At 52.9% G+C, this 27,063-nt stretch overlaps 1 protein-coding gene across 1 annotated transcript in view; it reads right to left on the bottom strand.

Annotated features, from left to right (window-relative positions):
- GLDN (gliomedin) overlaps positions 1–27,063 on the bottom strand; it is a 57,693-nt gene that overhangs the window by 10,325 nt on the left and 20,305 nt on the right. Inside the window, exons 2-5 of the mRNA XM_002717725.5 lie at positions 18,691–18,742; positions 13,838–13,855; positions 13,448–13,555; positions 986–1,132 (exon numbers count right to left, since the gene is read on the bottom strand). Coding sequence (XP_002717771.3) covers positions 986–1,132; positions 13,448–13,555; positions 13,838–13,855; positions 18,691–18,742 — 325 coding nt within the window. The remainder of the gene's footprint in view (positions 1–985; positions 1,133–13,447; positions 13,556–13,837; positions 13,856–18,690; positions 18,743–27,063) is intronic.

The following is a 27,063-nucleotide window of genomic DNA, read 5'->3' as shown; positions in this document are numbered from 1 at the left end:
CACGCCCCCCACCGCACCCCGCCCCCTCCCGGCTCTGCCCTGCCCAGGCCTCCCCCGCTTGCGCAGCAGGTTAGGGGCTGTAGTATACCAGATGTGTTGATTTCCCATTGTAACACAACCTCAGCTTTTCAAACACTTAAAAACATGACACCGTCAGAACACTTTTTCAGTGTTATGCAGTTTGCTTGGCAATGCCCCCTGTTTATGAAACCAAGCGTGCTAAACATCATTTGATCTACATCCTCGATGCAGTGCCTGGAAATCTGTTTTGAATGGTGAGCGGGTGCCTGATTCAGGGTCATTGCTCTGAGCACCTATAACCATCCTTGTTCCTTGTTCCTTGAGGGCAGATACTACACCTCGCTCATCTTCCTATTCATATTTCTAGTCACCAGCAAAGTCCCTGGTTCATGAATGCTGGTCTTGGGTATCCAGGGTTTACGGAGTTAATCGGATGGTTATGTCTGTAGGATGCAGTGGTCTCAGAGGACTGTAGATTCCAAATTCTCCTGCCTCTCCGTCCTCAATGATCAGCTGTCACCTGTTCTCTCCGCCAGGTGACTTTGTGGCTTGCTGCCCTACAGATGCTAACTCTCTGCAGTCTGCCCCAATTCTACGTCAAAGTCTTAGGCCCAGGGTCTGCGGTGGGCTCAGCCGTGACTTTCTGGCCAGCGTCCTCTGTGACATCTGCGGTCACTCACCTTGTTCCAGACTGTACTGCATTTCACTAAGTCTTTGGAAAAGGAAGCTTCCTTCAGCCCATTCAATCCCACCCCAGCTTTCAGATCTGAATTAGTTAGAGGGCTTCTGTGTAGCTCTCAGCTTGGTACTGCCCACAGGCAGTAATACAAGCTGGCTTTCTCTTTTTTTTTTTTGAAAACACAGATTGCAAAACACGCTGCGAGCCAGATGGCCACGCCAAGGCAGCGTGGGGCGTGGGTGCAGGCAGACCCTGCATGGACCCAGGGCCCCTGGGCCCTCTCACCTGCCACAAGCACATCATTGGATGCATCTCCCTTGTCTCCCTTGGCCCCCTTCTGCCCCGGCGGGCCCTCGTTGCCAGTGGAGCCCAGTTCACCGACGTCCCCCTTCTCTCCCTTTTCCCCGGGATTTCCTATGGCTCCAGGTAGCCCTGCGGGTGGGAGGAGAAAAGAGATATTAGTCTGTTGAGCAAGAAATCCTGCTTTGGCACTTTGCGATCATTGTGTTTTGCACTTCAGGGGCAAAGTAGCTGAAGAAGAAAACATGGAACCTTGCTGGGGCAGCAGGGAGCCACGCCTTCAGCAAGGAATCCTGTTTCCAGGTAGATGGCTGTGTGGGGCAGAGGAGCGAGCCCCCAGAGGGATGAGGGCCACCGAGGAAATGGGTGGGAAGGCCTGATTAGAAGGCTGGCAATGGGGAGGGCACTGTGGCTCAGTGGGTCAAAGCCTTGGTTACAGCGCCAACATCCCATATGCATGCCGGTTTGAGTCCTGGCTGCTCTACTTCTGATCCAGCTCCCTGCTAATGTGCCTGGGAAAGCGGCAGCAGATCACCCAAGTGCTTGGGCCCCTGCACCCACATGGGAGACCTGGAGGAAGTTCCTGGTTCCTGGCTTTGGCCTGGCCCAGCCCCAGTTGTTGCAGCGATTTGGGGATTGAACCAGCATTTGGAAGACCTCTCTCTCTGTCTCTCTCTCTGTAATTCCGCCTCTCAAATAAATAAAATAAAATTAAAAAAAAAAAAAAAGGCTGGCACTGTCCCCACGAAGAGTCACTGGGTCAATGGGTGGGGTCTGTTTGGTGTTGCAACAGCATATATCACCCGCAGTACTTAAGTTTATGCCTCACAACCTGTCAGCGAGGTCGTCTGAGCACTTATCCTTCCTGGCACTTCACAGATGTCGAGACCAAGGCCTACATTGGCTAAACCTGACACTGTCAAGTGAGCCCCAAAGGGCCTCCGATTCCCTTTCCACTGCCATCACTGGGACTGTCCAATGCAAAATACTTTCAATCGCAACAGCGAAATGTGGAAGGTTGTTTTAGCACAGCCCTCAGCAGGTATGGTAACAGTGTGAACAAAGGAGGGGGTGACACTCCTGCTTCTGTTCTTTGGGAGACTGACACCCCAAGGAGTTGCTATCCACTCATACACAGCCAGAAATCAGTCGAGGTCTAGGCGATAGCTCATGTCAGCTTTGGGCCACGGGCAGCACAGGGCCCCCTCCCACTATCCCAACTCACTGCCTCGAAGTAGGCCCCAGTGGTACAGGGTGGGGGAACCCAAACAGAGCCTGGCAACCTCATGGAGTGGGGGGCCAAAAATCTGGGTTTGCAGATGTGGAAGTGGCTAGAATTTGCAGCACGATGTAGAAAACCCTGGAGACCTGCAGAGGGCACCCTTGAGTCTTTGATTGAAATGAACTCCACAAGGCCGAGACAAGAATTCGGACAGCTTGATAAATGTTTGTCCTTTGTTGGAGCTCACACACAGAGAGTTCTCATCCTTACCAGTCAACTTGGAGAAATCTCACAAACTAACAGGTTACTGGCCACAGCTCTTGGAAAGTCTTGTCTTTGCAGTGGAGTTAGATTAGCCGTGGGAAAAAGGCCATTATGGACCTAAAGATATTATAAAATCCCGCTTTCAGAGGCCGGTGCTGCACCCACGTGGGAGACCCAGAAGAAGCTCCTGGCTCCCGGCTTCAGATCAGCACAGCTCCGGCCATTGTGGCCATCTCTCTCTCTCTCTCTCTGCCTCTCTGTAACTCTGCCTTTCAAATAAATAAATAAATCTTTTTTTTTTTTTTAAATCAAGCTTTGAAAGGTTCAAACTAATCTGTAAGTGACTGCAAGAAGAAAGGCCAAGATCTGAGCCATTCAGTGTCATTTACCATGTTAACAATTTCAGCAAGAAAAACCACACGATCATTTCAACGGATGCAGAAAATTGGGATTTGATAAATTCAAACAAACAGTCCTTGCTCAGTTTTCAAAAGAGTGTCTATAAAAAACCTACAGCTAGGGGCCAGCATTGTAGTGCTATTTTACAGGGTTCTTATGGACTTCAGGATATTAAAAATCAAGATTTGAGGGGCTGGTGCTGTGGTGTAGCAGGTAAAGCCACTGCCTGCAGTGCCGGCATCCCACATGGGCGCCAGTTCCAGTCCTGGCTGCTCTGCTTTGCATCCAGCTCTCTGCGTATGCACCTGGGAAAGCAGTGGAAGATGGCCCAAGAACTGGGCCTCTGTCACCTATGTAGAAGACCTGGATGGAGTTCCTGGTTCCTGGCTTCAGCCTGCCCCAGCCCTGGCTGTTGTAGCCATTCGGGAGGTGAACCAGCAGATGGAAGATTTCTCTGTCTCGCCCTCTTTGGAACACTGCCTTGCAAATAAATAAATAAATAAATTTGTTAAAAAGATGCCTTTCTCTTTCTTTCCCTGTCACTCTGCCTTCCAAAAGGGAAAAAAAATCTTAAAAAAAAAAAACCCTACAGCTAACAACATCCTTAACATTGAATAGCTTAATATCTAATAATGAGAATAACCCAAAGATATCTACTTTCATTTTTAATTAAAAATTTTTTTAAAAATTCATTTATTTTGAAAGAGAGAGGGAGAACAGAGGGAGGGAAAGACAGACAGAGAGATCTTCCACTGGGTTGCAAGTGGAGCAGTCAGAACACGAACTGGCACCCATATGGGGTGCTGGTGTCACAAGCAGTGTCTATCTGCTCTGCCACAACGTCAGCCCCAAAATATTTACTTTCACCAATTTTACTTAACACTCTCCTGGGGGTCCTAGCTGGTGAGATAAAGCAAGAAAAAAAAATGAAAAGCCATATAGATTGGGAAGGATGAACTCAAACTGTCCTTATTTGCATATAACATGGTTGTTTACATAGAAAATCTGAAGGAATCTTTTTTTTTTTTTGACAGGCAGAGTGGACAGTGAGAGAGAGAGAGAGACAGAGAGAAAGGTCTTCCTTTGCCGTTGGTTCACCCTCCAATGGCCGCCGCGGCCGGCGCACCGCGCTGATCCGATGGCAGGAGCCAGGAGCCAGGTGCTTTTCCTGGTCTCCCATGGGGTGCAGGGCCCAAGCACCTGGGCCATCCTCCACTGCACTCCCTGGCCACAGCAGAGGGCTGGCCTGGAAGATGGGCAACTGGGACAGAATCCGGCGCCCCGACCGGGACTAGAACCCGGTGTGCCGGCGCCGCTAGGCGGAGGATTAGCCTAGTGAGCCGCGGCGCCGGCTGTGAAGGAATCTTTTAAAAGCTATCATGACTACGCAGCTGTGCTGGTACCCGGGGAGCAGATGACAGATACGGATCAATCAACAGCTCCCCTGTCTCAGGGAGTATTTGCAGACTCGGACAACAGCTTTCAGAGATGTTGCGCAGTAGAGATGTGGCTCAAAGTGGCAGAGGCCTCGGGCAGCACAGGAAAGCCAGAGCAAGTTTCAGTGCAACCGCTGGGCTTCAGAAGACGGGACACGAAGTACAGCACCCCCAGCATGCTATGCACTTGACCCAAAGGAGAAGCTCGTGCCCTCTCTGCCCACCTAAGCACAAGGAGGGGCCATGTGGAATCCGCTGTCTGCGTTAGGACCGGACTGTAAAAGGGAACACAGCTGCCTTCCAACCTCACCCTGAAATCTCACCGTCTGACAGCGGAAGACCGGGAAGTAGAGCCGGATAATGTGCGTCCTGGGGATCGCTCAGATCCCAGAGAGAATCTTCTCATAGGCGGACCGCTGTCTCCTGGACAGACTCTCGCCAGTGATGGCTCCCAATCCCTCCAACTTAGCTGCGTTCCCCGCTCTCCCTCTCTCCTACAGGAAACCAAGTCTATGAGCTTCTGAACGAGGCTGGCTGGTGCATCATCCCGCTCCTGTGTTTCCCTGTGCTGTGGTCCCCCGCCCCCACTGTCTCCTTTGCACCTTTTCTCCTACCGAGTCTTCGTCATGTTGTGCCAGCGAATCCCAGAGGACAGGGGAGAAATTGCCCTTTGCCCCTACACAGACCAGTCTTCAGTTGCTCTCAATGTCCACGACCCAGAGGACTTCTGACCCTTCTCTCTGCCCTGCCAGTCCCCATGCCCCTTCTTACAGTCTCTGGCTGAATGATTGCTCAGGATCCTTCTCTTACGTTCCACCAACCTGGCCAATCCCCATTCACGGGCTGTCATCCTGTGGCACTGCCAATGTCTCCCCTGCAGATTTTTTTTTTTTTTGACAGGCAGAGTGGACAGTGAGAGAGAGAGACAGAGAGAAAGGTCTTCCTTTGCCGTTGGTTCACCCTCCAATGGCCGCCGCGGCCGGCGCGCTGCGGCCGGCGCACCGCGCTGATCCGATGGCAGGAGCCAGGAGCCAGGTGCTTTTCCTGGTCTCCCATGGGGTGCAGGGCCCAAGCACCTGGGCCATCCTCCACTGCACTCCCTGGCCACAGCAGAGGGCTGGCCTGGAAGAGGGGCAACCGGGACAGAATCCGGCGCCCCGACCGGGACTAGAACCCGGTGTGCCGGCGCCGCTAGGCGGAGGATTAGCCTAGTGAGCCGCGGCGCCGGCCTCCCCTGCAGATTTAAAGCCATATCTGATCATGCTCCTGCCATCCCCCACCTGCTCCTGCCAGTCCTGTTCGCTTCCAATATCATTTTCCAAGAGAGTCCAGATTGGAAGGCGCCACCTAGAGGCCGCTTAGAGCAGCCTCCCACCAACCCCACCGGGTTTCTGTGCTACTCACTTGGCTCTGCCCCAGCCCCTTCAGCCATGGGGACGTTTTCACATCATGACGCATCCTGCCATACTCAAATACTCTAAACAACAGAATCTTATCATTAGCCAGCACTCTGCTATTCCCTTAAACAAATGTGCTCTCAGCACTTCCACTCACCCCGAGAGAACTAACACTCAAACTGCTCTTCCAGATTCAAGGGACCACCCTCGGGCTGTCTCAAGTAAGATGGCGGTGCGTAAACCGACTTCGGCTACTGATACTGATGGCTGTTGGAAAGTGTAGCCGACAGACGTTTGCTACATTTCAGCCAATCATACAAAACATCTGCATGAAAACCACGACACTCTGGGCAGCTGGCCTGGAAAACTCGGGTGGCCTTGTGCACCTGCGCGACGAGGCGGAGGAGGAACACGTTCTCTGCCTCCTGGGGATGTCATGGCTCCTAACGCATCCCTCACTGCAGCACAGGAAACCCACGGCTCCGAGCCACCCTCAGCCACGTAACCAGGACGTCTGGCTGCCAACCTGGGCAGTCACTTTGGAGGAGAGGCTGTAGTGGGGCCTTCCACACAAGCCATTCTTTGGTCAGTGTTTTCAATGGGCAATGTGGCACGTGCTCTGAAGGATACAGAGGGCTGTAAAGTTGCCGTAGAGCACAGCGCGCCAGGTGGGACCGACACCGCCTCCAGGTTTCACCCGAGTCGGAGTTAGCCGTGCCCGGGGCAATGGCACCCGCTGCTGGCCACTGCAAGCTTGGCTCTGCGCATTAGCAACAAGGAGAGCTCCTGCGCCGTCAGCCAGCTTCTCCTGCCTTTCTCTTTCCTTTCCTCTTAGGCCTTTTGCTTTCTTCCTCTGAAAAGCCGCAGGTGAAATGGGAGGAGGCTCCTGCCAGAAGGCAGCCCTCCGCTGGGCAAGCACTGAAAGCTGGGGAAGACCTCTGCTCCAGGATGTGCTGGGGCTCTGAGCTGGGCCGGGCTGCGCCGCACTGCTTGGGGGCTTTCATTAAGGAAGGGTGCGGGCAGCGTGTCCCCTGTAGAGTTTGCTCTGGGCCTCTTGTGAGCGACAAGGCAGCCTCTCGTCTCTGCTGGCAGAATCGCCTTGGCCATGCACGGGCTGTGGTGTGTGTGTGGCGTTCTATCTTGCCCTGACCCTGGAAGGTCAGGGCTGTCAGCCGTGCCCAGTGACCCGTGTGGCATCTGGACCCTGGCATCGTCTGGCCCTGGGCTCCTGGCTGGGGTTCGAGTCTGCACACCCAGCAAGAGGAGACAGGCCGGGTTCTGCCTGCCTCACTAACTCCGGTGCTGCAAGTGGCTTCCTGCTACTTTTTCTTCCCGGGCGTCACCCACACAAAACAAACGGCTTCTCTTGCACCGAGGCTGGGGCTGTGTGTCTCCAGGCTGGGGCCCACTCCCACGGGCTTCGCCGCAGGGGCTGAGCGAGGACGTCTTATTTTTGGCAGTGCCATCTGTCTGTCGCTAAGGCAGGAGAAAGGGGGCCAGAGGGTGTCACACAGAACCCAGTCCCAAGACACGTGGAAGTGGGGGGAGGAGGCTTATTTCTGTTTTTTTTAAGGATGCGATTTTTAGAGAAGGCACTGCACATCACCTCTTAGGTGACGAGGAGAGAGACGGCAGGAGAGCAAGCCGGTGTTGGATTTTGAACCACAGGATGTCAAACTGCACAGAACGTGCCAGGGACGCAGCCGAGAACTTGGCCGTCTCCTTCACTTGATCCAAGTCGGCGGCTTCAGATGAGGGCGGACACACCCCTTGATCCTTTCGATCTAAAACCAAGTCTCTCTTTCCCCGTGTTTACAAAGCACCACCACAGTAAAGAAGAGCAGACATAAACACAGGCTGACTAGATGCCAGGCCCTAACAGAAGCCAGCACTTAATATGCATTCGCACATTCAGCCTTCCTAACAGCACTGTGAGGATGATACCAAGGTTGTTCCCGTTTCACAAAGAAGGAAACTATGGCACAGAGAGGTTAAGCAACTTGCCCGAGGGTGCACAGCTGGTTGGTGGAAGACCCAGGTCCCAAACCACGCCATTCCAGCATTGTTCTGAGGTCACACACCGAGGCCCTCGGATACTCCAGCTTCCTGGATGCACTTGTGGAGCTGCAGATCTTCAGCTGCAGCTTCCATCAGGCTAGTCTCCGTAGGAGCCCACAGCGGCTTCTAACTGCCTCTTACATCCGTGGAGCCAAAGCCCCCAGCCCTGCTTTGAAGGCCTTTGGCTCCCACTCCAGTGCAGCTGGGGCCCCAGCAATACCTAGGGGTGACCTCACAACCACGAGCCCAGGCCTTTCTGTTCTCTCCCTGCAATGCCCTCCCTACCTCCCCTCTACTGACTTCCAAGATGCTGCCATACCTAGCGCTATTGCCCAACCCGTCCTTGATGTAGGGTCCTAGGTGCCAGGTGTGTGCACCGGAAATCCAGCTGGTGCCTGGGAAGTGCTGCCTGCCGTGAAGTGTCCCGACTAGAACGGCCATGGCTGTGGAGTACGCATTCCTTGCCTTCCACCACCCTGCAGGCCCTTTTGGACGTGCACTGTGTTCTAGTCTTCTCCATCATGCATGCATGCACTCTCCGTTCATTAATTAGGGCGCCTCTGCCGAGGCCTGGCTAAGAGCTGTGCTGGGTAATAAAATCTTCAAGCCCAGTCTCAGCCTTCACGGACCAACACCATAGCGGTGTATTTAAAACTGGAGACCACGTAAGGGTAGTTGTAACCCAACATTCTCAGCGCACAGACGAGTACCTCATGGCCCAGTGATGGGGTGACCTGTCCGAGGCTACTGGGGCAGTCGGAACCAAGGCAGGTCTTCCTAGAACTCCCTCCACTGTTCCTCTCCGCCTTGGTCAGTCTGCCTGAAGGACAGGTTATTCCTCACTGATGGCCCGCAGACTTCTAGGAAAGGTTGGAGCTCTCCCGGCCTCCCCATGAGACAGCACTGGGGTTGAGGCTGGAGGCTGTTTCAAGCCCTATCTCCTCCATCGACTGCACCAGCTCTGCAGCCCCACCTTCCTGCTTGCTTCTGCCCCGTGGTACCTCCAATAACCCTATTCTCACCACTTAGGCTCACGCCCCTTGGGCCCCTTGAGCGTGGCAGTTGAGTGTTGTTGGGGTTAGGAGCAGGGCCCAGGAGTCAGAGGGACCTGGATTCAAGTCCTGCTTCCCTATTTACTTGCCCTTTGATGTGTGACACACCAGGGTCATCCACTCACCAACGAATGCACTGAGTTCCCTCGCTGGGCATCTCAGGCACTGGAGGTGAGACCTGCGCTCCTAGGGACATCACATTCTACTCGGGGATGCCAGCCCCAGCACACCCACAGCCAACCCGGGAGGCACTTTCAGAGAGGGACACATGTTTTGAAAGAGATTTCTTCATCTGTTACAAACACAGCTAACAAAGCCTCTCCGTCTCAGGGGTTACCATGAGGCCCGGATGAGCTCAGTGTGCGGCGGGACCTCTAGCAGAGCGCCCAGCAGCCCCTGGGAGCTGTCTGCCATTGTTCAGGGGAGTGTCGCCAGAGAGCACATCCCACCCCCTGTCCCTTTCTCCCCTTTTTGGAAACAGCACTTGTTGTTCTCTCTTTCTGGAATGTACTCCCACACCCCCCCTTCCCCACTGCAGCAAACCAAAGGTCCTTTAACCATCAGCTGACACACCGGCCCTGCCTTCTCCCTAAGACCCTGCGGGGCCCCGGGGGCACTCCAGCGAGACCCAGAGAGGCTCTGGAAGGGCTTGGTGGTCTTGGTGTGTGCTGTGCCCTCGCCCAGGGCTCCCCTGTCCTTGACTCTCACCCTCCAGCTCTGACCTAGGAGGCGATCTCCCCGGCCCGCACTGTTATCTCGGAGCACCCCAGCCTTTCCCGCGCACAGCGGTCTCAGGTGGTGCTGTAGGTGTAGCTCGCTGTTGACGGTTCAGGCTGGCTCCCCACCCGCACTGGAAACCTGCTCAGGAAGTGTTTGCTCATGATCACGCCCACCCTCTCCCGGCATTCCTGCAGTGGCTCAGTCCTCCGCTCGGCCTCCTTGGCCAGCTCGTTTCCTTCGGCTGGGTCATTAGACCTTGGAGCGTCTCTGGGCTCCACAGAGCCTCTCCTCTCCAGTCACTCCCTGTCCCTAAGAGATGGCAAACATTGCCGGATGCCTTGATAACTCCCTTGTGTGCACCTTGAAGCCCTAAGGTCAACTCTGATTGCAGATCCGTATCTTCAGGGTCCTTGACATACTTCCCCAGGCATCCCAAGGCATGTCAAAGCCAGCACATCTCAGGCTGGGCCCGCAGTTGGGGGAACAGGGCTCCCCAACTCAGGGAGGACCAGTTCACCCAGCCAGCAAGGCAGGACATCGCCTTGGCGTCAGTGCTGGTGCCTCCCCACTCCCTCACTCCTGACATCACCACCATCAGGAGCTGCTGACCTCAACTGTAAGTAGCACTCAGCTCTACCAGTCTTCCCACAGCCACCCGCCAGTCTTTCCACCTGCACCAACAGGTGCCATCTGCACGCTCTCCCTGCCCTGACTCCCACTCTCGTGTGCTACTTCCAATGTGCTCTCCACACAGCAGCAGCCACCGTAGTATTTAGAAAGATCCGATCCTGTCACTCACTGTGCTAGAATAGACCAATTCCCTGCTGTGGCCCTGCACCTGGTTCCTTCTTGCTCTGCAGGCAATCCCTCCAGGGGCTCAGAAGTGGGGGCGGGGGGGGGGGGGCGGAGAAGCAAGGCCACAGGGCCTGTGGCAGGGCTCTGGCAGGGTGGCCCTTGCTCTGGAGCCTGGGCTGGCCCAGGGCTGATCTGCTTCCAGCAACCCCTTTCCATAAAGCCAGGCTCTCCAGATAACCCTGTCTTTATTTATTTATTTATTTATTTATTTTGACAGGAAGAGTTAGAGAGAGACAGAGAGAAAGATCTTCCTTTTCCATTGGTTCACCCCCCAAATGGCCGCTACGGCTGGCGTGCTGTGCTGATCCGAAGCCAAGAGCCAGGTGCTTCCTCCTGGTCTCCCATGCAGGTGCAGGGCCCAAGGACTTGGGCCATCCTCCACCGCCTTCCCAGGCCACAGCAGAGAACTGGACTGGAAGAGGAGCAACCGGGACAGAAACCAGGACTAGAACCCAGGATGCTGGCGTTGCAGGCAGAGGATTAGCCTATTGAGCCGTGGCGCCAGCCTCAGATAACCCTGTCTTAGATTTGAGATGACCTAAATTTAATTACAAGGAGAGAAGCAGGGCAGAGATAAAAAAGGTGGTTAAGGTTGAAAGCTTGACTGAAATCCTATCGGCCCAGCTCCCTATTACTGCATCTGGGAAGGCAGTAGAAGACGGCCCAAGTGCTGGGGCCCCTGCCATCCACAGAGGAGACCTGGATGGAGTTCTAGGCTCCTGGCTCTGGCCTGATCCAGCTCCAGCCATTGTGGCCATGTGGGGAGTAGACCACTGGATGGGAGATCTCTCTATTTCCCTCTCTGTAATTCTGCCTTTCAAATAAATAAGTAAATCTTTAACAACAAAAGCAATGAATTCTTCTGTATGGCCCTCCTGTCCCAAAGCCCTCCTCTTCCCTCATGTAACCCCTGCCCCCACATCGACAGCCAAGGTAGACTCAGTATAAACAGCTTAGCCCTTCCTTCCCTAAACGTTCACTACAGAAAAATGGTCTCAGCCCAGTAAGTCCTTTTCTTTCAGCAGCCCTCCATCTCAAGGGTTGGCTTTGACATCATTCAACCAGCACGGGGTTAGCGGGGCCCTCAGTGACTCACGTTCCATCCCCAGCTCCAGTGAGGCATCTGAGGCCAACGCTGCCCACCCTAGGAGGCCTTCCCAGAAACAGAGCCCCACTGACAAACAGACCCCAGTACCTTTGCACTGCCTTGCTCCAAGCCTCTCCCTTCCCTCCTACAGCCCCCCTCAGCATGGCTGCTGGGCTCCCCCTCACCAGTAGAGTAGGGCTTGGCCCTGTGCCACAAAAATCCTCCCCACCTTGCTCCGAGTACAAATCACTGTTCTTTTTTTTTTTAAATTTTTTTTTTTGACAGGCAGAGTGGACAGTGAGAGAGAGAGACAGAGAGAAAGGTCGGACAGTGAGAGAGAGAAACAGAGAGAAAGGTCTTCCATTGCCTTGGTTCACCCTCCAATGGCCACCGCGGCCGGTGCACCGCACTGATCCGATGGCAGGAGCCAGGTACTTATCCTGGTCTCCCTTGGGGAGCAGGGCCCAAGCACCTGGGCCATCCTCCACTGCACTCCCTGGCCACAGCAGAGAGCTGGCCTGGAAGAGGGGCAACCGGGACAGAATCTGGCGCCCCGACTGGGACTAGAACCCGGTGTGCTGGTGCCGCAAGGCGGAGCATTAGCCTAGTGAGCCACGGCGCTGGCCAGCAAATCACTGTGCTTAAGCTGTCCAGGGCGACCCGGTGGGGCCGTGCTGCCCCTCTGCTCTCAGTTCCCCACCTTCACTCCTCCTCTCTGCCCGCCTGCCCTGGCCGTGCAGCAGGCCCACTTCTCCACCCTCCCCACTGCAATGAGAACTTCACCAAGGTGCTGGGACCCAGCGAACGGCGCCCCCACCCCCAGAGTAGCACCTTGTGGCCCACTGAGCAGTACAATCAAAAGGAAACTGAAGGCATTAGAGGCGGGCTCAGAATCGGGGTCCCCCTAAGGCCATGAAGCTTCTGGCCGCCCAGGCACAGGCTGCATCGCTCTGGAGAATTGTCTTTGTTACAGGGGACTGCAGATGACCCACCTGGAGGGACTCCTGGGGCTGGTTCAAATTCCAGTGGTTATCTTGGTATGAGCTAATCTGTTTCCTGCACCAGCCACTCTCCCCAGGCATCTTGCACAAGCCCTCAACATTGTCTCCATTCCCTGTCTCCTCCTCCCCTATGGAAAAGGAGGGGACAGAAGCTTGTGGACGGTGCGGGTGCGGGGACACCACCTGGGCTGTGGCCTGGGCACGGCCTTTCTCCTGCTTGGACTGTCTTTGTTTATCCCAGCAAAGTTGTGCGGGTGGAGGAGAGATTTCCATTCGTCCCTGCTCTGGGAACACAAACAGGAAAGCTGTGCCTGGTGGCATAGGGACTTGCAACTAAAAGTCATCTCTTCCTGCCCTTAGCAGTGGCCCTGACTGGCTAAGAGCAGGGCTTTCCTAGAAGGGCCCCCGAGGGGTCTCTCACCACGCAGGTGCCACGTTCTTTGGGTGAGGTTGCTTGGGGCTTCTCTGTGTAACCCTGCCCCTCTCATGGCCTTTCTGTTTCGACACTGGGAGCTGTTCCTGCAGCCAGCGACACCTTCCCAGGGCTGACATTAGCCGCTGAACTTCAACCAGGCTAGGACTCGCTGGGGAGGAGCAGGCGAGAGTGGGCAAGGCAGGTGCTGAACCTTGAGAGAACGTGGGGCTTCGGCAGTGACGGCTGCCCAGGGCCCATCAGGGCTTCCCAGGGCTGCCTGCTCCTGCTCTCCCACCTCTCCACCTGCATCAGAGCGAGCAGAGCTGGAAATCTGTTCCCAGCGAGACAGATTTTCCGGCGTCACGTACACATTCGTCAGGGATGGGCTGAAAAGTACGCCCTTGGTGAGCCAGGACGGCCTGGCTCCCAGGCAAGCCTGGAGAAGCAGCAGCTCACTCCGCTGTGCCCCGCTGTAGCCCATCCCACATGAAGCCACTGAGACAAGCCACAAAGAAGCTAATTAGAAGAGCTGCCAAAATACCCATTTTCCCTCTTTTCCCGTTGGCTCCTTTTTCTCCTTTTGGGCCCTGGGGGCCAGGCTGTCCATCAGATCCGTTGTGCCCTGGTAAGCCACCGATTCCCGGAGGTCCTGCAGCAAGACACGGGACAGGAACATTTTAGAAACATCCGCACCTGTGCCTTTTCTGCACCCTCTTCTGCATCTTCCCTCCTTCTCTGGAAGCAGAGATGGGGATGGGATGGTGATGACAGGCTCTCAAGTGAGAGGAGCCGAGAGAGAGAAAAGGACGTAGCCAGGGCTGCCAACACACCCCTCCTCTCTTCCTCCCCTTCCCCTGTCCCTGCAGTGGAATCCTAGGGACCCAGCCACCTAAAGCCTCCCCTTGAAGTAGGAAAGTCCAGGGGCTCTTACCTGGGGGGCCGGGAGGTCCTACAACAGAAAAAGAAATGCAGATGATAAACCACAGCGGAATAGAGAAGCCAGCACCGCAGCCACCGAAGAGCACCCTCCCCCTTCCGAATGCCCCAGTCACCCGCTGACCCTGAGAAACCGATCCCGGGCCTTTTATCTAGAACTCATTATATCAGCCCCAAAGACCCTGAACAACAAACTGGCATAGACTCATATGCCAAGCAAACCACTTTGGCGTTAGCTTCAATGCACCGAGAATAGCTACTGAGCTGGCTTCACCATAGATGCATCTATTAATCATCTCTCGAGCCATCAATCTAATCAGTGCCAATGAATGCAAGACAAGGCCCTGGTGCAGCCCGGGCACAGGGGTGTCAGCCCAGGACAGTGCTGTCCAGCCCGCTGAGGGGAACTGTTGATGCTGGCTCGGGGAATCTCTGCTGTTGCTTGAAGCAGCCAAGGAAAGCTGCGAGCTCAGGTCGGGTAACAGATACCTCCCCTTAGTGGGTCAGTCCCCGGGAAGCTAAGAGGATAGATGAATCATTTACAGACAGCCTAGCAAAAGGACTGTGCTTCTGCAGAGGCGTGTCCTACTGTGGACCATTCTGCTTGAGCACTCAGACAAGTTAACGAGATTGTAACCTGAGCAACTGAGTTTCTTCCATTTCTCCAGCCCACAGCCTGGCTCCCTGAGCCCCTGGCGGAAGCAGAACTATCTAGAAGATTCACCCAAACTCCATTGCACTTAGTGGAATGAGAGATAAGCGTTCGCTGGGTGAGGCCACTGAGGTTTTGTGGTTTGGTCGGCACCAAAGTTTGGCCTAACTCATCTTGACAGATACTCCCTCTAACAATAATGTTTAATACCTTTTCCCTGCCCCTCCCCCACACCCTGGCTTTTCTTCTCAAGTAAGCTCTAGTGGGCTTCTACTACTAGCAGCCAGAAGAGTCTTAATTCAGATAGGAAATACAGGCTCCGCAGCTGTGGGGTGGAAGTGATAGAGACAAGCATGAGGGCACTGGCCAGTGGCCAACGTAGCAGGCCCCTGAGCACCGGGCTCTTCCCACAGTGGCCATGCAGAATCAAGGGGAAGCGACTCACCCCCGAGGACCTCCAGTCTCCCCCCTCTCTCCCCCGGAGCCTCCCTTGTGACCCACGGATGCTGTTGAATGGGCACTCTCGAAACCAAGGCACCTGCTTAGCCCAGCAGCGACCAGGGAGGCAGAGGCTACGCATTTCCCAAATTCTTCTGATGGAAGAAACGAGGAAGCCAAACCAAGCCAAATGCGACACTTGGGAAAGCCAGGCCTGGCTCTGCTGTCTTAGACTGAGCTAGCGAACGATGCAGCTCCATAAACTCGAGGCTGCCAGTCTGGAGGTCTGGTCCTGACTCTTCTTCTCCCCCTCCTCCTCCTCCTCCCCCCTAGCCAGGACTTGGCCTTCACGCCAACACCAGCTTCAGGGCTAGACAGGGGCTCAGGCCCAAAGGCGCGTGGTGCCCCCTCCTTTCCTACGAGAGTTAGGCGTGCTCTGTAAGATGACCTGAGCAGCTCTCACGCTTGGAGGCTGATTCTCCCAACACTAAAGCAATCAGCTAGCTTTGGTGGGTGCCTTTAGCTGAGCAGAAACACAATCAGCCCCCAGAGCGGTTTCTACGTGTGGCCGCCGTGTTTATTTCCCAGTGTCGCACTGGCTGCAGCTTTGTGGCCTCAGCCCTACCCCCTGTGCACTGGTACACCTGGCACAGGGCCAACCACCAGCTGTTGGGCTAGTGGCAGGCACCTGACTTGGAAAGGCATCTTTGCTCACACATCCCCAGTACACTGCAGCTTCAGCTCAGTCCCATTCACTGGGGGATTTCAACTTCAAACAATAACCATGGGAGCCTTAAGAAATGACAAAAGGGGTGGCAGACAGGTTTTCTTTCAGGTGCCCACTCCAAGCAATGAGTCATGGCTTTCTGGAAGACTAGAGAAGAATGCCACGAGGCCAGGCTCCGCAGTAACTGGGATCCACATGAAGTTGGCCTGTGCAGGGTGTTAGGAAACTGGTGCAGTTTTAGCCAGGTGGCCGGCCACAAGGCCCAGCTACCTGAGCCAGGCTCCACCCCCATCCTAATGGGATTCGCTGCTCCTGCTTCCCTGGCAGCCCTCAGGCAAAGTTTTAAAAGGGCCTGTTCCTGAACATGTGCTATCTTGGTCCTTCTCTCCTGCACTCTCTTGGCTTCTCTCCTCCTCTTGTCTCTCTTCTCCCTCTCTGTCTCTCTCTCTTACAGTCTCCTTCTCTCTTTTTCCTTCACCGCCCCTTCACTCCAGTCTGTAAGGTGTTCCCCAATAAACCCTTTCCCTTACTCCGGTGTCTGGTGTGTTTTGCGATGGCTAACATTAATATATAACACAGGGGGTGTGGGGGGTGTTGACAAAGTGCCATCCCTGGGCTGGGGGCACTTGGCCGTGAGGACCTGAAGTGCCTTGGCCCTAACATACATGTTCAGCCAGTGCTGTTTAGACATTTTCCATCAGGGACAGGAATGGAATTTTGCTGGCATAGCTGGAGTAGCCTTAAGTTACACACTCTTTTACACTCAAGTTACATGCATCTGAACCCAGCATAAAGCTACGTCTTGCTTTAGGGCACCAGCCCCCAGGCAACCTGCCTTTCAGCACCCTCTTGGGCCCCAGCCAAGACCCTCTGCCCAAAGCAGCCCAGTGCAATCCGGGCTCCCTGGCTCCAGGGCTTCGTAACTCATACTTTTCACACCTAAGTTTTAATCGAAGAGCTTTTTGTGCAAAAGGAGACCTAATTTCAAGGGAGAAAGTGCTGGCTTTTGACAAGCATTTGCAGGTGCCGAAGAATCACCTACTCAACCCATTTCCAGCGCGGAGGGGACCCGCGCTCCCCATCGCTCTCCTCTAAGTGGTCTCGATGGCTCTCAGGGCTGTCACTATAAAACTCAGAAAGGAAGATGCTTTTCCTGTGCCTCTCGACAAGGCTTTTGTGCCTGCAATTCCATCCATTTTAGCATTTCTCTAGCACTCCTCGCTGTCACACGTGGGGACTCTGAAAGGGGACTTCCACAGATGGAAGAAAGGTGCTTAAGTCTCAAGGGTTTCAGAATAAAGGACCGAGCTGTTCTGAAGATATTGAATTTCCCGTGAGGGCCCAAGTGTGACTTGAGTAATGCAATTAGCATTTCCCAAGAAGCCACAGGATCCATTTCTCCTCTCCAGGGTCAAAATAAGCGAATGGGAGTCAGACTTGGATTTGGGCTTCCTGAGACAAGTTTCTCTCAGCGGCTGACCACAGGAACCACTGGCTTCTGCATGCAACAAATTCGTGGAGTGAGTTACCCTCGTAACTCGCCCTCAGGCATGACGGGAACCGGGAGACAGCAGATGGCAAGGGGCTAGGCTTTTCACACCCCATATGCACTGGACCCGGTTGCTCCTTGGGGGAGGAGGGCCCAGAACTGCCCCAGACCCTGTGGCCGTACCACCTGGGCCCCACAAACTTGGGCCCCACAAACTTCCAGTGGCTTCATAGTCTCGTGATCTTTTGAAGTGTGAGCCCAGCGGGCTGTTCTTAGGAGAAAATAAGTTTCTCATTTCTTCAGGGTGTTCCATGCCCTTTGGAGAGGCAGGAAAGGCAGTGCCCCCAATCCACCCCAAAGGACTGTCCTCCGCCTGGCCAGAGCCTTCTCTGGCGTGGGGGACAACGAGGGCTGTTCTGGGCTCTCACTTCCGGAGGCGGGAGGCAAATGGCGCTCCTCTCAGGTATAGAACGCCATCTCTTCCTTTTCCCATCTGTCAGCCATCAGCCCTTCCTGGTCCCCAGGGCCTGACATGTCTGCTAGCTGGATCCTGGATTCACCGAGTGCAACCTCCAGTTGCGCCAAGGGATCCAACCTCCAGCCCCAATGAGCTCGCAGATGTTCAAGCTATATGTGAGGGTACTTCAGAAAGCTCATAGAATAATGCAATTCAAAGATAAGTTTGGGGCCAGTGCTGTGGTATAGTGGGTTAAGTTGCCGATCACAATGCCAGCATCCCATATTGGAGTTCTGGTTTGAGTCCAGCTGCACCATTTCTGATCCAGCTCCCTGCTTTCTGCCTGGGAAAGCAGCAGAGGATGGCACAAGTACTTGGGACCCTGTCACCCACACAGGAGACCAGGATGGAGTTCCTGGCTCCGGGCTTTGTCTTGACCCAGCCCTGGCTGTTGCAGCCATTTGGGGAGTGAACCAGCAGATGCAAAATCTGTCTATCACTCTGATTTTCAAATACATACATACATACCTATACATATGTATTTAAAAAGATAATTTTATTTTTATGCAATTTTTTTGAAATTCATGCATAACTTTTTATAATATACATTTTCTTGAACTTTTTGAAAATCCTTCATATGAATGAATTTCAAATTTTTGTGCACCAATATAAACATTTTTTTCAATTCTACCTTCCACGAACTTTTTGAAGCCCCCTCTCCTATGCTATAGGGACATACTTGCTTCTTATCAAAGAACTCTATCACTTAGCAAGGGCCCTTTCTCCTTTTCCCTTTTTAAAGCCAATGGGGATAAGAAAGACACCAGGTTCAAAGTACCCCACTTTGCTAATCACCCAGGTCCTCGTTATCTTCCATGGCCATATTTCCATGGGAATCCTGAAGACTTAATTTTTCCTCATTATATTACAATTGCTTTTCAGCATGTTCAAGACATGTGGTGAAAGCAGACAAACATGCATGTTCATAACACACAGGGTCCCCGGGTGCACACCCTGCCACGGTCCCCTTGGCCAGCACACGCATGTGCTGTGGGTGGCCCTGGCTCGGTGGTCGGCCAGCCTACCTGTGAGGCAGATGCCCTTGGTGCTGTTGCACAGGTCCACCATCACTCGCACCTGCAGGGATGAGAGCGGGTTAACAGCAGACAGTGAGAAAGCAGTCACCGAAGTCCACCATGGAACAGGAGGGTTTACAGGAGTCACAGGGAGTCTGAGGACAACCTTCCAACCACAGCAGAAAGAAGCCCTTGGAGATGGCAGGGGGTTTGGGATCAGCAGTTCACCCATCAGAGGCATCAACACCACTGCCCTGACTCCCCTCAAGTTCGGAGAACAGAGAGGGTGGTGAGAGCACCAGCAAATTCAATTCCCAGTACTGCAATGAGCCAGCTCCCCAGCATCTGAAGGTTCAATCTGCTGGCCTCAGGAAAGAGATGGAGGTGAGCCCAGGGGTCAGGAGCAAATGCAGACTAACCAGGTGGCCGCAGGAACTCTGGTTTCCTGCTCAGAAAATGGAAATGATCTAAGCCAGGTCAGTCCCTAGCACCTGGAAACTGTCCCTAGTGGAGTGGATGCTGCAGTGTGGTCAACAGGCCCCACACGTGGCACCCCACACCCATGCTCCACACTGCTCCCATGAGCTTCACCAAACCAGATCTGATCGCTTCAAATCCGTAGGCTGATAGGGAAAGATCTTTTCATAACATAACATAAACAATAACAACAACAAAGCGAAGTATAGAGCAGCATGAATAACACGCTTTCTTTCTTGTAGAATAGAGGTACACCCACAAATGCTTCTAGAAGCTTCTCTCTTGCTACTTTTAAGACACTCTCTCTGTGCTTTGCTTCCTGGCATATTTCTGAGAAAACTAAGCGAACTCCAGTGAGGAGTGTGGAGGGCCACGGTGGAAGGGGCCGCACTGAGCGCCATGTGCCCTTTGTCCTCATGAAATGTTCACTGATTACTCTTTCAGTTGGACCAGGTGGAAAAGAATGAGCTTTGATTTGAGAAAGCGGAATGTCTCTTCTATCGTGGTTCATTTCATTTGCCAGGAGATCCAGGAAAATGCATCCATTTCTGTCAAGAATAAGCAGGTACCTACTGCTGCTTCTTTATATGTGAAATACGTCATATACCCCATAAATGTACAAAATGTGTAAAACAGTTTAAAACTGAGCAGCAGAACAAACACATACAGTTGTCTCTCTGTATCAGGTACCACATCTGTGGATTCAACCAGCAGAGGAATGGAAAATATCCAAAAAATGCAAGTGTACTAAACTTGTACAGATTTTTTTTTGTCCAGCCATTATTCCCTAAACAAAACAGTGTAGCAATGATTCACACAGCACTTACATTGTATTAAGTATTATAAGTCATCTCAAATGATGTTAAGCATACCAGAAGACATGTGTAGGTTATATGCAAATACTATACTGTTTTTTTCTTGTTAACTATCTATTTATTTGAAAGGCAGAGTTAGAGAGAGAGGAGGAGACAGAGAGAGATCTTCCATCCGCTAGATCACTCCCCAAATGGCCACAATAGCCAGGAGCCAGGAGCCAGGAGCCAGGAGCCAGGAGCCAGGAGCCAGGTCTCCCACACGGGTGCAGGAGTCCAAGTGCTTGGGCCATCTTCTGCTGCTTTCCCAGGCACATTAGCAGGGAGCTGGATCAGAACTGGAGCAGCCAGGACTTGAACCAGCATCCACATGAGATGCCGGTGCTGCAGGCATAGCTTAACCCGGTGTGCCGCAGCGCCAGCCCCTATATTGTTCTTTATAAAGGATTTGCACATCTTCAGATGTTGTTATGCTCAGCAGGTTCCTAAACCAAGGCCCTGCAGGTGTGAAGGGACTGCCCAGCACCCAAGCTTAAGAACTGGCAACACACCAGCGCCTCGCAAGCTTCCTCCCGCCCACCCCTGACAACTCTCTGAGCAGCATTCTTGCTTTCACACAGGTAAGAAACCCCAGGCTTGGGGAGGTGAGGCTGAAGACTCCAAGTCCCACAGCTGGCTCCAGAAGAGCCACGCTCCAGGACACCTGCTTCCAGGTCCACCGTACCTTCTGTTACGTCTCTGATGAGCATCTCAATGTAACGAGGCAGAAGAAATTTTGATTCATTGTTTTTAGGCATTTTCAGAAGTGAATGTAATCAGCAGCTCTACGGACAAAATTTATTGTCTTAAAGATGTATAATTGCCCATTGAGAAGATCAGAAAAGACTCCACAATGCTTCGTTTGTTGCCTGGGGAATCACAGCACAAGGGGTTAGTTGGAAACAGCAGGTGCATCAATAGGGAAAATGAGCCTTTCTCTCTGATGCTCATCACGCCCCGGCCAGGCACAGCTAACAGCCATGAAGAAGGAGTCTGCATTTCCTGACCTTTTGGCTTCACTTAAATGCTAAGAGTCAGCTTAGATATCTACCAGAAAATGGGAATATTTCTTTAACAAACGCAGGCTACATAAGAGAGGGAAAACACAGTATGAAAAGGATGAGACAAAAAGGCAGAAACTACTCTCCTTCTCTCTGTGTATCACTCTGCCTTTCAAATAAATCTTTGAATGGATGAAAATAAGAAAATTAAAAATTAGGGCCAACGCCATGGCACAGTAGGTTAATCTACCTGTGGCACCGGCATGCCATATGGGCACCAGTTCTAGTCCCAGCTGTTCTCTTCTGATCCAGCTCTCTGCTGTGGCCCAGGAAGGCAGTGGAGGATGGCCCAAGTGCTTGGGCCCTGCACGCGCATGGGAGACCAGGAGGAAGCACCTGGCTCCTGGCTTCAGATTGGCGCGGCGCCAGCTGTAGCAGCCATTTGGGGAGTGACCCAATAGAAGGAAGATCTTTCTCTCTGTCTCTTCCTCTCACTGTCTGTAACTCTACCTCTCAAATAAATAAATAATAACTCTTTAAAAAAAGAAAATTAAAAATTAAAAATCACAAAATCTACATGGTCAGATTCAGGAGTCATGATTGGCTGACAGGGCTCCCTAGATCTTTATTTGAGGTTTGAGGACATTTGAGCTGGAAGAGGCCTTCAAGGTCACTGCCCTGGAGTATTTGTTTGATCCAGCCCAGAACAGCCTGCCTGCCTCTCCACTCCCCCACCCCCCCACCCCCAGATTTATTTATTTGACAGGCACAGTTACAGAGAGAAAGAGACACAGAGAGAGAGGTCTTCTGTCTGCTGGGTCACTCCCCAGATGGTTACAACAGCCAGGGCTGGGGCAGGTCAAAGTCAGAAGCCTGGAACTCCATCTGGTTTCCCACATGGGTTGCAGAGGCCCGAGTACTTGGTTCATCATCTGCTGCTCTCCCAGACACATTAGCAGGGAGCTGGATTAGAAGTGGAGCAGCTGGGACTCTAACCGGTGCCCACACGGGTTGTCAGCGTTGCAGGCTGCAGCTTTGCCTGTCATGCCACAATGCCAGCCTCATGGATAGCCTTTTGCGGAGGCTGTGTCTCAACATTCTTCCCCTGTGTCTCTGCTCCAGTCATACAGGCCTCCATCATGTGTCATGCCGGGTCCCTCCACCTTCATCTGGTTGGATCAGTGAGGCCTCAAGTCTCGCTTTCTCTGAATACCCACCAAAAGGAACCCACGCAGTCGCTCCATCACCTCACCTGGCATTTGTCTTGGCAGCACCCGTTACGCTCCAATATTGCCTGCTTGTGCTTGCATTTATTACCTGCCACTGCTCTCCAGAGAACTGGAGCATTCTGAGAGCAGGACGACTCGCCCTGTGTCCAGGACAGAGGACAGTGACTGGGCCGGGCCTAGGGCTTCCACTGGGGAGAAACTGATCAAGCGGGAAAGGACCTCTGTGTTCTTTAAGGGAGGACCTGCCTTGAGATGGGTGACAACCAGGTGCTCCCTGGGCTTATGGAACCAGACTCCGACCGTGTTGTGAAGGAACGCGGGAGGCAGTGGGAAAGGCCTGGGGGAGTGGTGAGAGACTCCTCCCTATCCAGCCACTCTAACCTGGAGGACCCGCTGTGTGGGAACAACAGCTGTAACCCAGAATATAAGGCAAAGGACAGTGCCCTCCAGGCTCAGGCTTATTGCCCCAGTGGCCATGAGCATTGCTAGGAGGTGAATTTACCTCAAGAAGAAACAGTGTGGCCAGGACGTCCCCCATCGGATGAAAAGATCAGCGCAGCCATGGATGAGGACACATTGCACTGTGCAGGGACTTACTTTCAGCACTGATAATTTTGGGGGGCTCAGAAGCCAATACCCCAAAGTGAGGGCCCCAGGAGCAAAGTTCTCCTTGTCCCTCTCCTGTCCTCTGGCTTCCTGCTCTCTTCTCTATGCACCCACACCCCAAGGCAAGGCATAGGAACCAGAGTTTCCCTTCCCAAAGGGGTCACGGGCACTAAAACCCCTTTTTTCCCCAAAGCAAGCCTTAAAGCCTGAACATACTATTCCGATCCTCCGCTGCCTTTCTGTCTTTAGCTGGCCATAACGAAATTCTCTGACCTACCTTGTTTGATGGTGGATCTTAAGATCCTCATTTCAGGTGTCGGCAGTGTGGCTTAGTAGGCTAAGCCTCCACCTGCAGCGCAGGCATCCCCTGTGGGTGCCAGTTCAAGTCCCGGCTGCTCCTCTTCGAACCCAGCTCTCTGCTATGGAAGCAGTGGAAGATGATCCAAGTCCTTGGGCCCTTGCACCCCCATGAGAGACCTGGAAGAAGCTCCTGGCTCCTAGCTTTGGATCGACTAAACTCTAGTCATTACAGCCATCTGGGGAGTGAGCCAGTGGATAGAAGACCTCTCTGTCTCTCCCTCTCACTAAATGTAACTCTGCCTCTCAAATAAGTAAGTAAAATCTTTTTAAAAAATCCTCATCTCAGAAAGGCTCTTGCTCTGTACATGGCAGGGAAGGATGCTGTGCAGATGAGCCCAGAAGAATCAGGACCGGCAGGCCCTGCTGCATTTCCCTACTTGGTCACACCCTTTTTGCTCAATGGTTGCCCATTCTTCATAAAATGGCTGGCTGGCCCTGAGACTCGAGGTCTTCCATCCAAAGGCCCGGAGCCCACGCTTGTTACGCTCTTCTGTTGCAGTCTTGTCTTCTGAGGTAGGGATATCGGCTATGGCTCTCCGTGACAGCGCTCACCCCCATTCCCACCCCCACACCGGCCGCACGAGGGAGCCACTAGAGGAGGCAGCCGAGGCCGGGCGTGCCGGCAGTCTGAGCAGCCCTCGCGGTTTTCTCTCTGGCTCTCACTGGGTTAACAGAACTCATGGGATCCTGGGCAAGGACCCCAGGGGAAAGCACCATCTGGCCTCAGATGGCTGGACCTGGCCCTAATTCAAATTAAATGGAGATATAACAGAGCTTGGCAGCATTAGGAAGAAAATGCTATGAGTGAGGAATCTCACTGGTAGGAAGAGCACACACAGACATGTGACTAAGCTTGCTCGCTGCAACACTGTGGCAAAAACGCCCAGATGATCTCAGTGTTAACCGGTAAGGAACACTTGTCAAACACATGAGAAAGGATGAGGTAGGTCCATCCGTGCTATCTGGGAAGACAGCTCCGGCATGCTGTTCAGTGATAAAAGCAAGGTGCAGACCAAGCCACATAGCACAATGAACTTTCTGATTGAAAAAGATTATCTGGGGCTGACATTGTGGAGTAGTGGGTTAAGTTGCCATCTGCACCCCGTATGGGCTCTCTCTCTCTCTCTCTCTCTCTCTCTCTTGCTCTCTGTCTGTAACTGTGCCTCTCAAGTAAATAAATAAATATTTTTCAAAGATTTATTTTATTTATTTGAAATTCAGAATTACAGAGAGAAGAGAGGCAGAGAGAGAGAGAAAGAGAGAGAGAGAGAGAGAGAGAGAGAGAGATAGGTCTTCCATCTGCTGGTTCATTTCCCAAATGGCCACAACAGCTAGAGCTGGGCTGATCTGAAGCCAGGAGCCAGGAGCTCCCTCCAGGTCTCCCACGCAGGTGCAGGGACCCAAGCACTAGGGGTATCTTCCACTGCTTTCCCAGACCATAGCAAAGAGCTGGATTGAAAGTGGAGCAGCCAGGATTTGAACTGGCACCCACATAAGGTGCTGGTGCCGCAGGCGGATGCTTGACCAGTATGTCACATTGCTGGTCCTGAGTTTTTAAAAAAAGATTTATTTTGTTTTGAAAGGCAGAGTGAGAGAGAGAGAGAAAGAGAGAGAGAAAGAAAGAAAAAAGAAAGAAAGAAAGGAAGGAAGAGAGAGAGAGAGGAAGGAAGGAAGGGAGGGAGGGAGGGAGGGAGGGAGGGAGGGAGGGAGGGAGGAAGGGAGGGAGGGAGGGAAGGATGGTTATTTCATTTGCTGGTTCATTCCCTAAGTGGCTGCAATGGCCAGGGCTGGTCTACAACAGAGCCAGGAGCCCCAGAACTTCATCTAGGCCTCCCATGTGGGTGGCAGGGGCCCAAGTACTGGGTCATACTTCGTTGCTCTTCCAGACACATCAGCAGGGAGCTGGATCAGAAGAGCAGCTGCGACTCCAATCAGTGCTCTGATATGGGATGCCAGCATCATAGGCAGCAGCTTAGCCTGCTGTGCCAGAAGGCTGGCCCCTGTTTATATAGTTTTACAAAGATATTTTGGTGATTTTTAAAAAAGATTTATTTGAAAGGCAGAGTGGCAGAGGGAGGGAAACAGAGAGAGAGAGTGGCTTTCCATGTGCTGGTTCACTCCCCAAATGCCCACAACTTCTGGGGCTGAGCCAGGCAGAAGTCCGAAGCAAGGAACTCCATCTGTGTTTCCCATGTGGGAGGCAGGGACCCTAGCACCTGGGCCATCACCAGGTCTCCCAGTTGCATTAGCAGGAAGCTGGATCAGAAGCACAACAGCCAGGCTTGTAGCAGCACCTCAAAATGGGATGTGGGTGGCCCAAGCAGGAGCTCAACCTGCTGCACCATGACGGCTGACCTGACTGACACTTTGCTGTGCTTTTAGTGATTGAAGGGTTGGGGGAGAGGTGGAGGGGGAGGGGGAAGGAAGGACTTGCCAGGGAAACAATGGGTCCAAGGACCCAGCACTTGAAATACCTTATGCAGACCTCTGTTGCTTCTAGACAAATGGACAGAAAGAATGAGGACAGCTGTCTAGTCCACTCTCTTTGAAACTATGCATTGGCCCTAAGACTTTCATCTTTCTCAAATAATTTGCCATCCCCCACCCCTTATTGAATTACCCTCACTGCTGAGCCTTTGCACAAAGAGTTGTCTGAATGCAGCTTGAAACGCACAGGATTTTAGATTTGCACTGCTAAAGGTGTGGTGGGAAATGTGTCCATGTCTGTGCAAAGGTGAACGCTTCCACTGCAAGTGTGTCTTTCTCATCAGGATGAGTAGAGCTAACTGCAGTCACCCGCCATGGCCCATCGAATCCAAAGCCTGGCAGAGGCAGGTTGGCTGCCTTCTTGAACTGCTTTCCTCTCACCTTTCACTTTTGGGATTAACTCAGGAAAAAGCAAGAGAACAAGCCTGCCCAGTGCCACCAGCCTGCTCTGGTTTCTGTGTTACTGGAAGAACGTGTTGGTCCAGTCCTGCTTGTTCTGAAGTTCCACAAGCACAGGCCCCGCTTTGCTAATTGGAAAACTGTTCAAATTCTGAGTTACCCTCCAGATCTGACCTATGTAGTGCCTTAAATTCCAACTCTCTTAGACCATTAAATGCTATGCATAAATCTCCCTCATTATGCAAATTGCTGTTATTTTTGTACATGTTAGAAAAAAGCTCCAGGGAGCTGATAATCAATCTGCCATTGACTGAGATTCCTTGGGCTGGAGAGACGAGGTTGTGAAGGTGGTGGGCCAGCTGCTTGGCACTGGACGGTAGACCACGGATGTGGAAGGGGATTGGAAGCTAAGCTCGGATGTTCTGGACTCATCCCTGGGAGAAACAGGAATTCAGGCTGTAGCCAATGTGTAGGGAAGGCAATCTGAAAACTCAAAGGGAATGTGAGGTTTTTATTAAAAACAAAAAAAAGGGGGGGCAGGTCTTGTGCCCACATCCCCAACTAGAGTGCCAGTTTGAGTCCTGGCTACTCTGGTTTGGATCTAGCTTCCTGCCAATGCATCCTGGGAGGTGGTGGATGACGACTTTGGTGCTTGGGCCTACACCACCTCTGTGGGAGACCAGGACGGGGTCTTGGGCTCCTGGCTTTGCTCTGGGCCAAAGATCTCTTTCTTTCTCTCTCTTTCTGTTATTTTTCCTTTCAAGTAGATGAAACTAATAAATAAACATTAAAAAGTAAATCAAAATGGAGAAAGGGCAAGATGACTGAATGGAATACCCAGTGCTCATCTCCTCCACAGACCAGAGCTACAAATACGCAGCTGCATCTTGGGACAAGTGGCAGAGAGCCCAGCCAGGGAGAGATGGAAACCCTGGAAGACACACACCTGAGACAGTGGCATGGAGAGTGGAA

The sequence above is a fragment of the Oryctolagus cuniculus genome, chromosome 12 (assembly GCF_964237555.1).
Source record: "Oryctolagus cuniculus chromosome 12, mOryCun1.1, whole genome shotgun sequence".
Classification (NCBI taxonomy): Eukaryota; Metazoa; Chordata; class Mammalia; order Lagomorpha; family Leporidae; genus Oryctolagus; species Oryctolagus cuniculus.
This window is presented reverse-complemented; position numbering and strand designations above follow the sequence as displayed.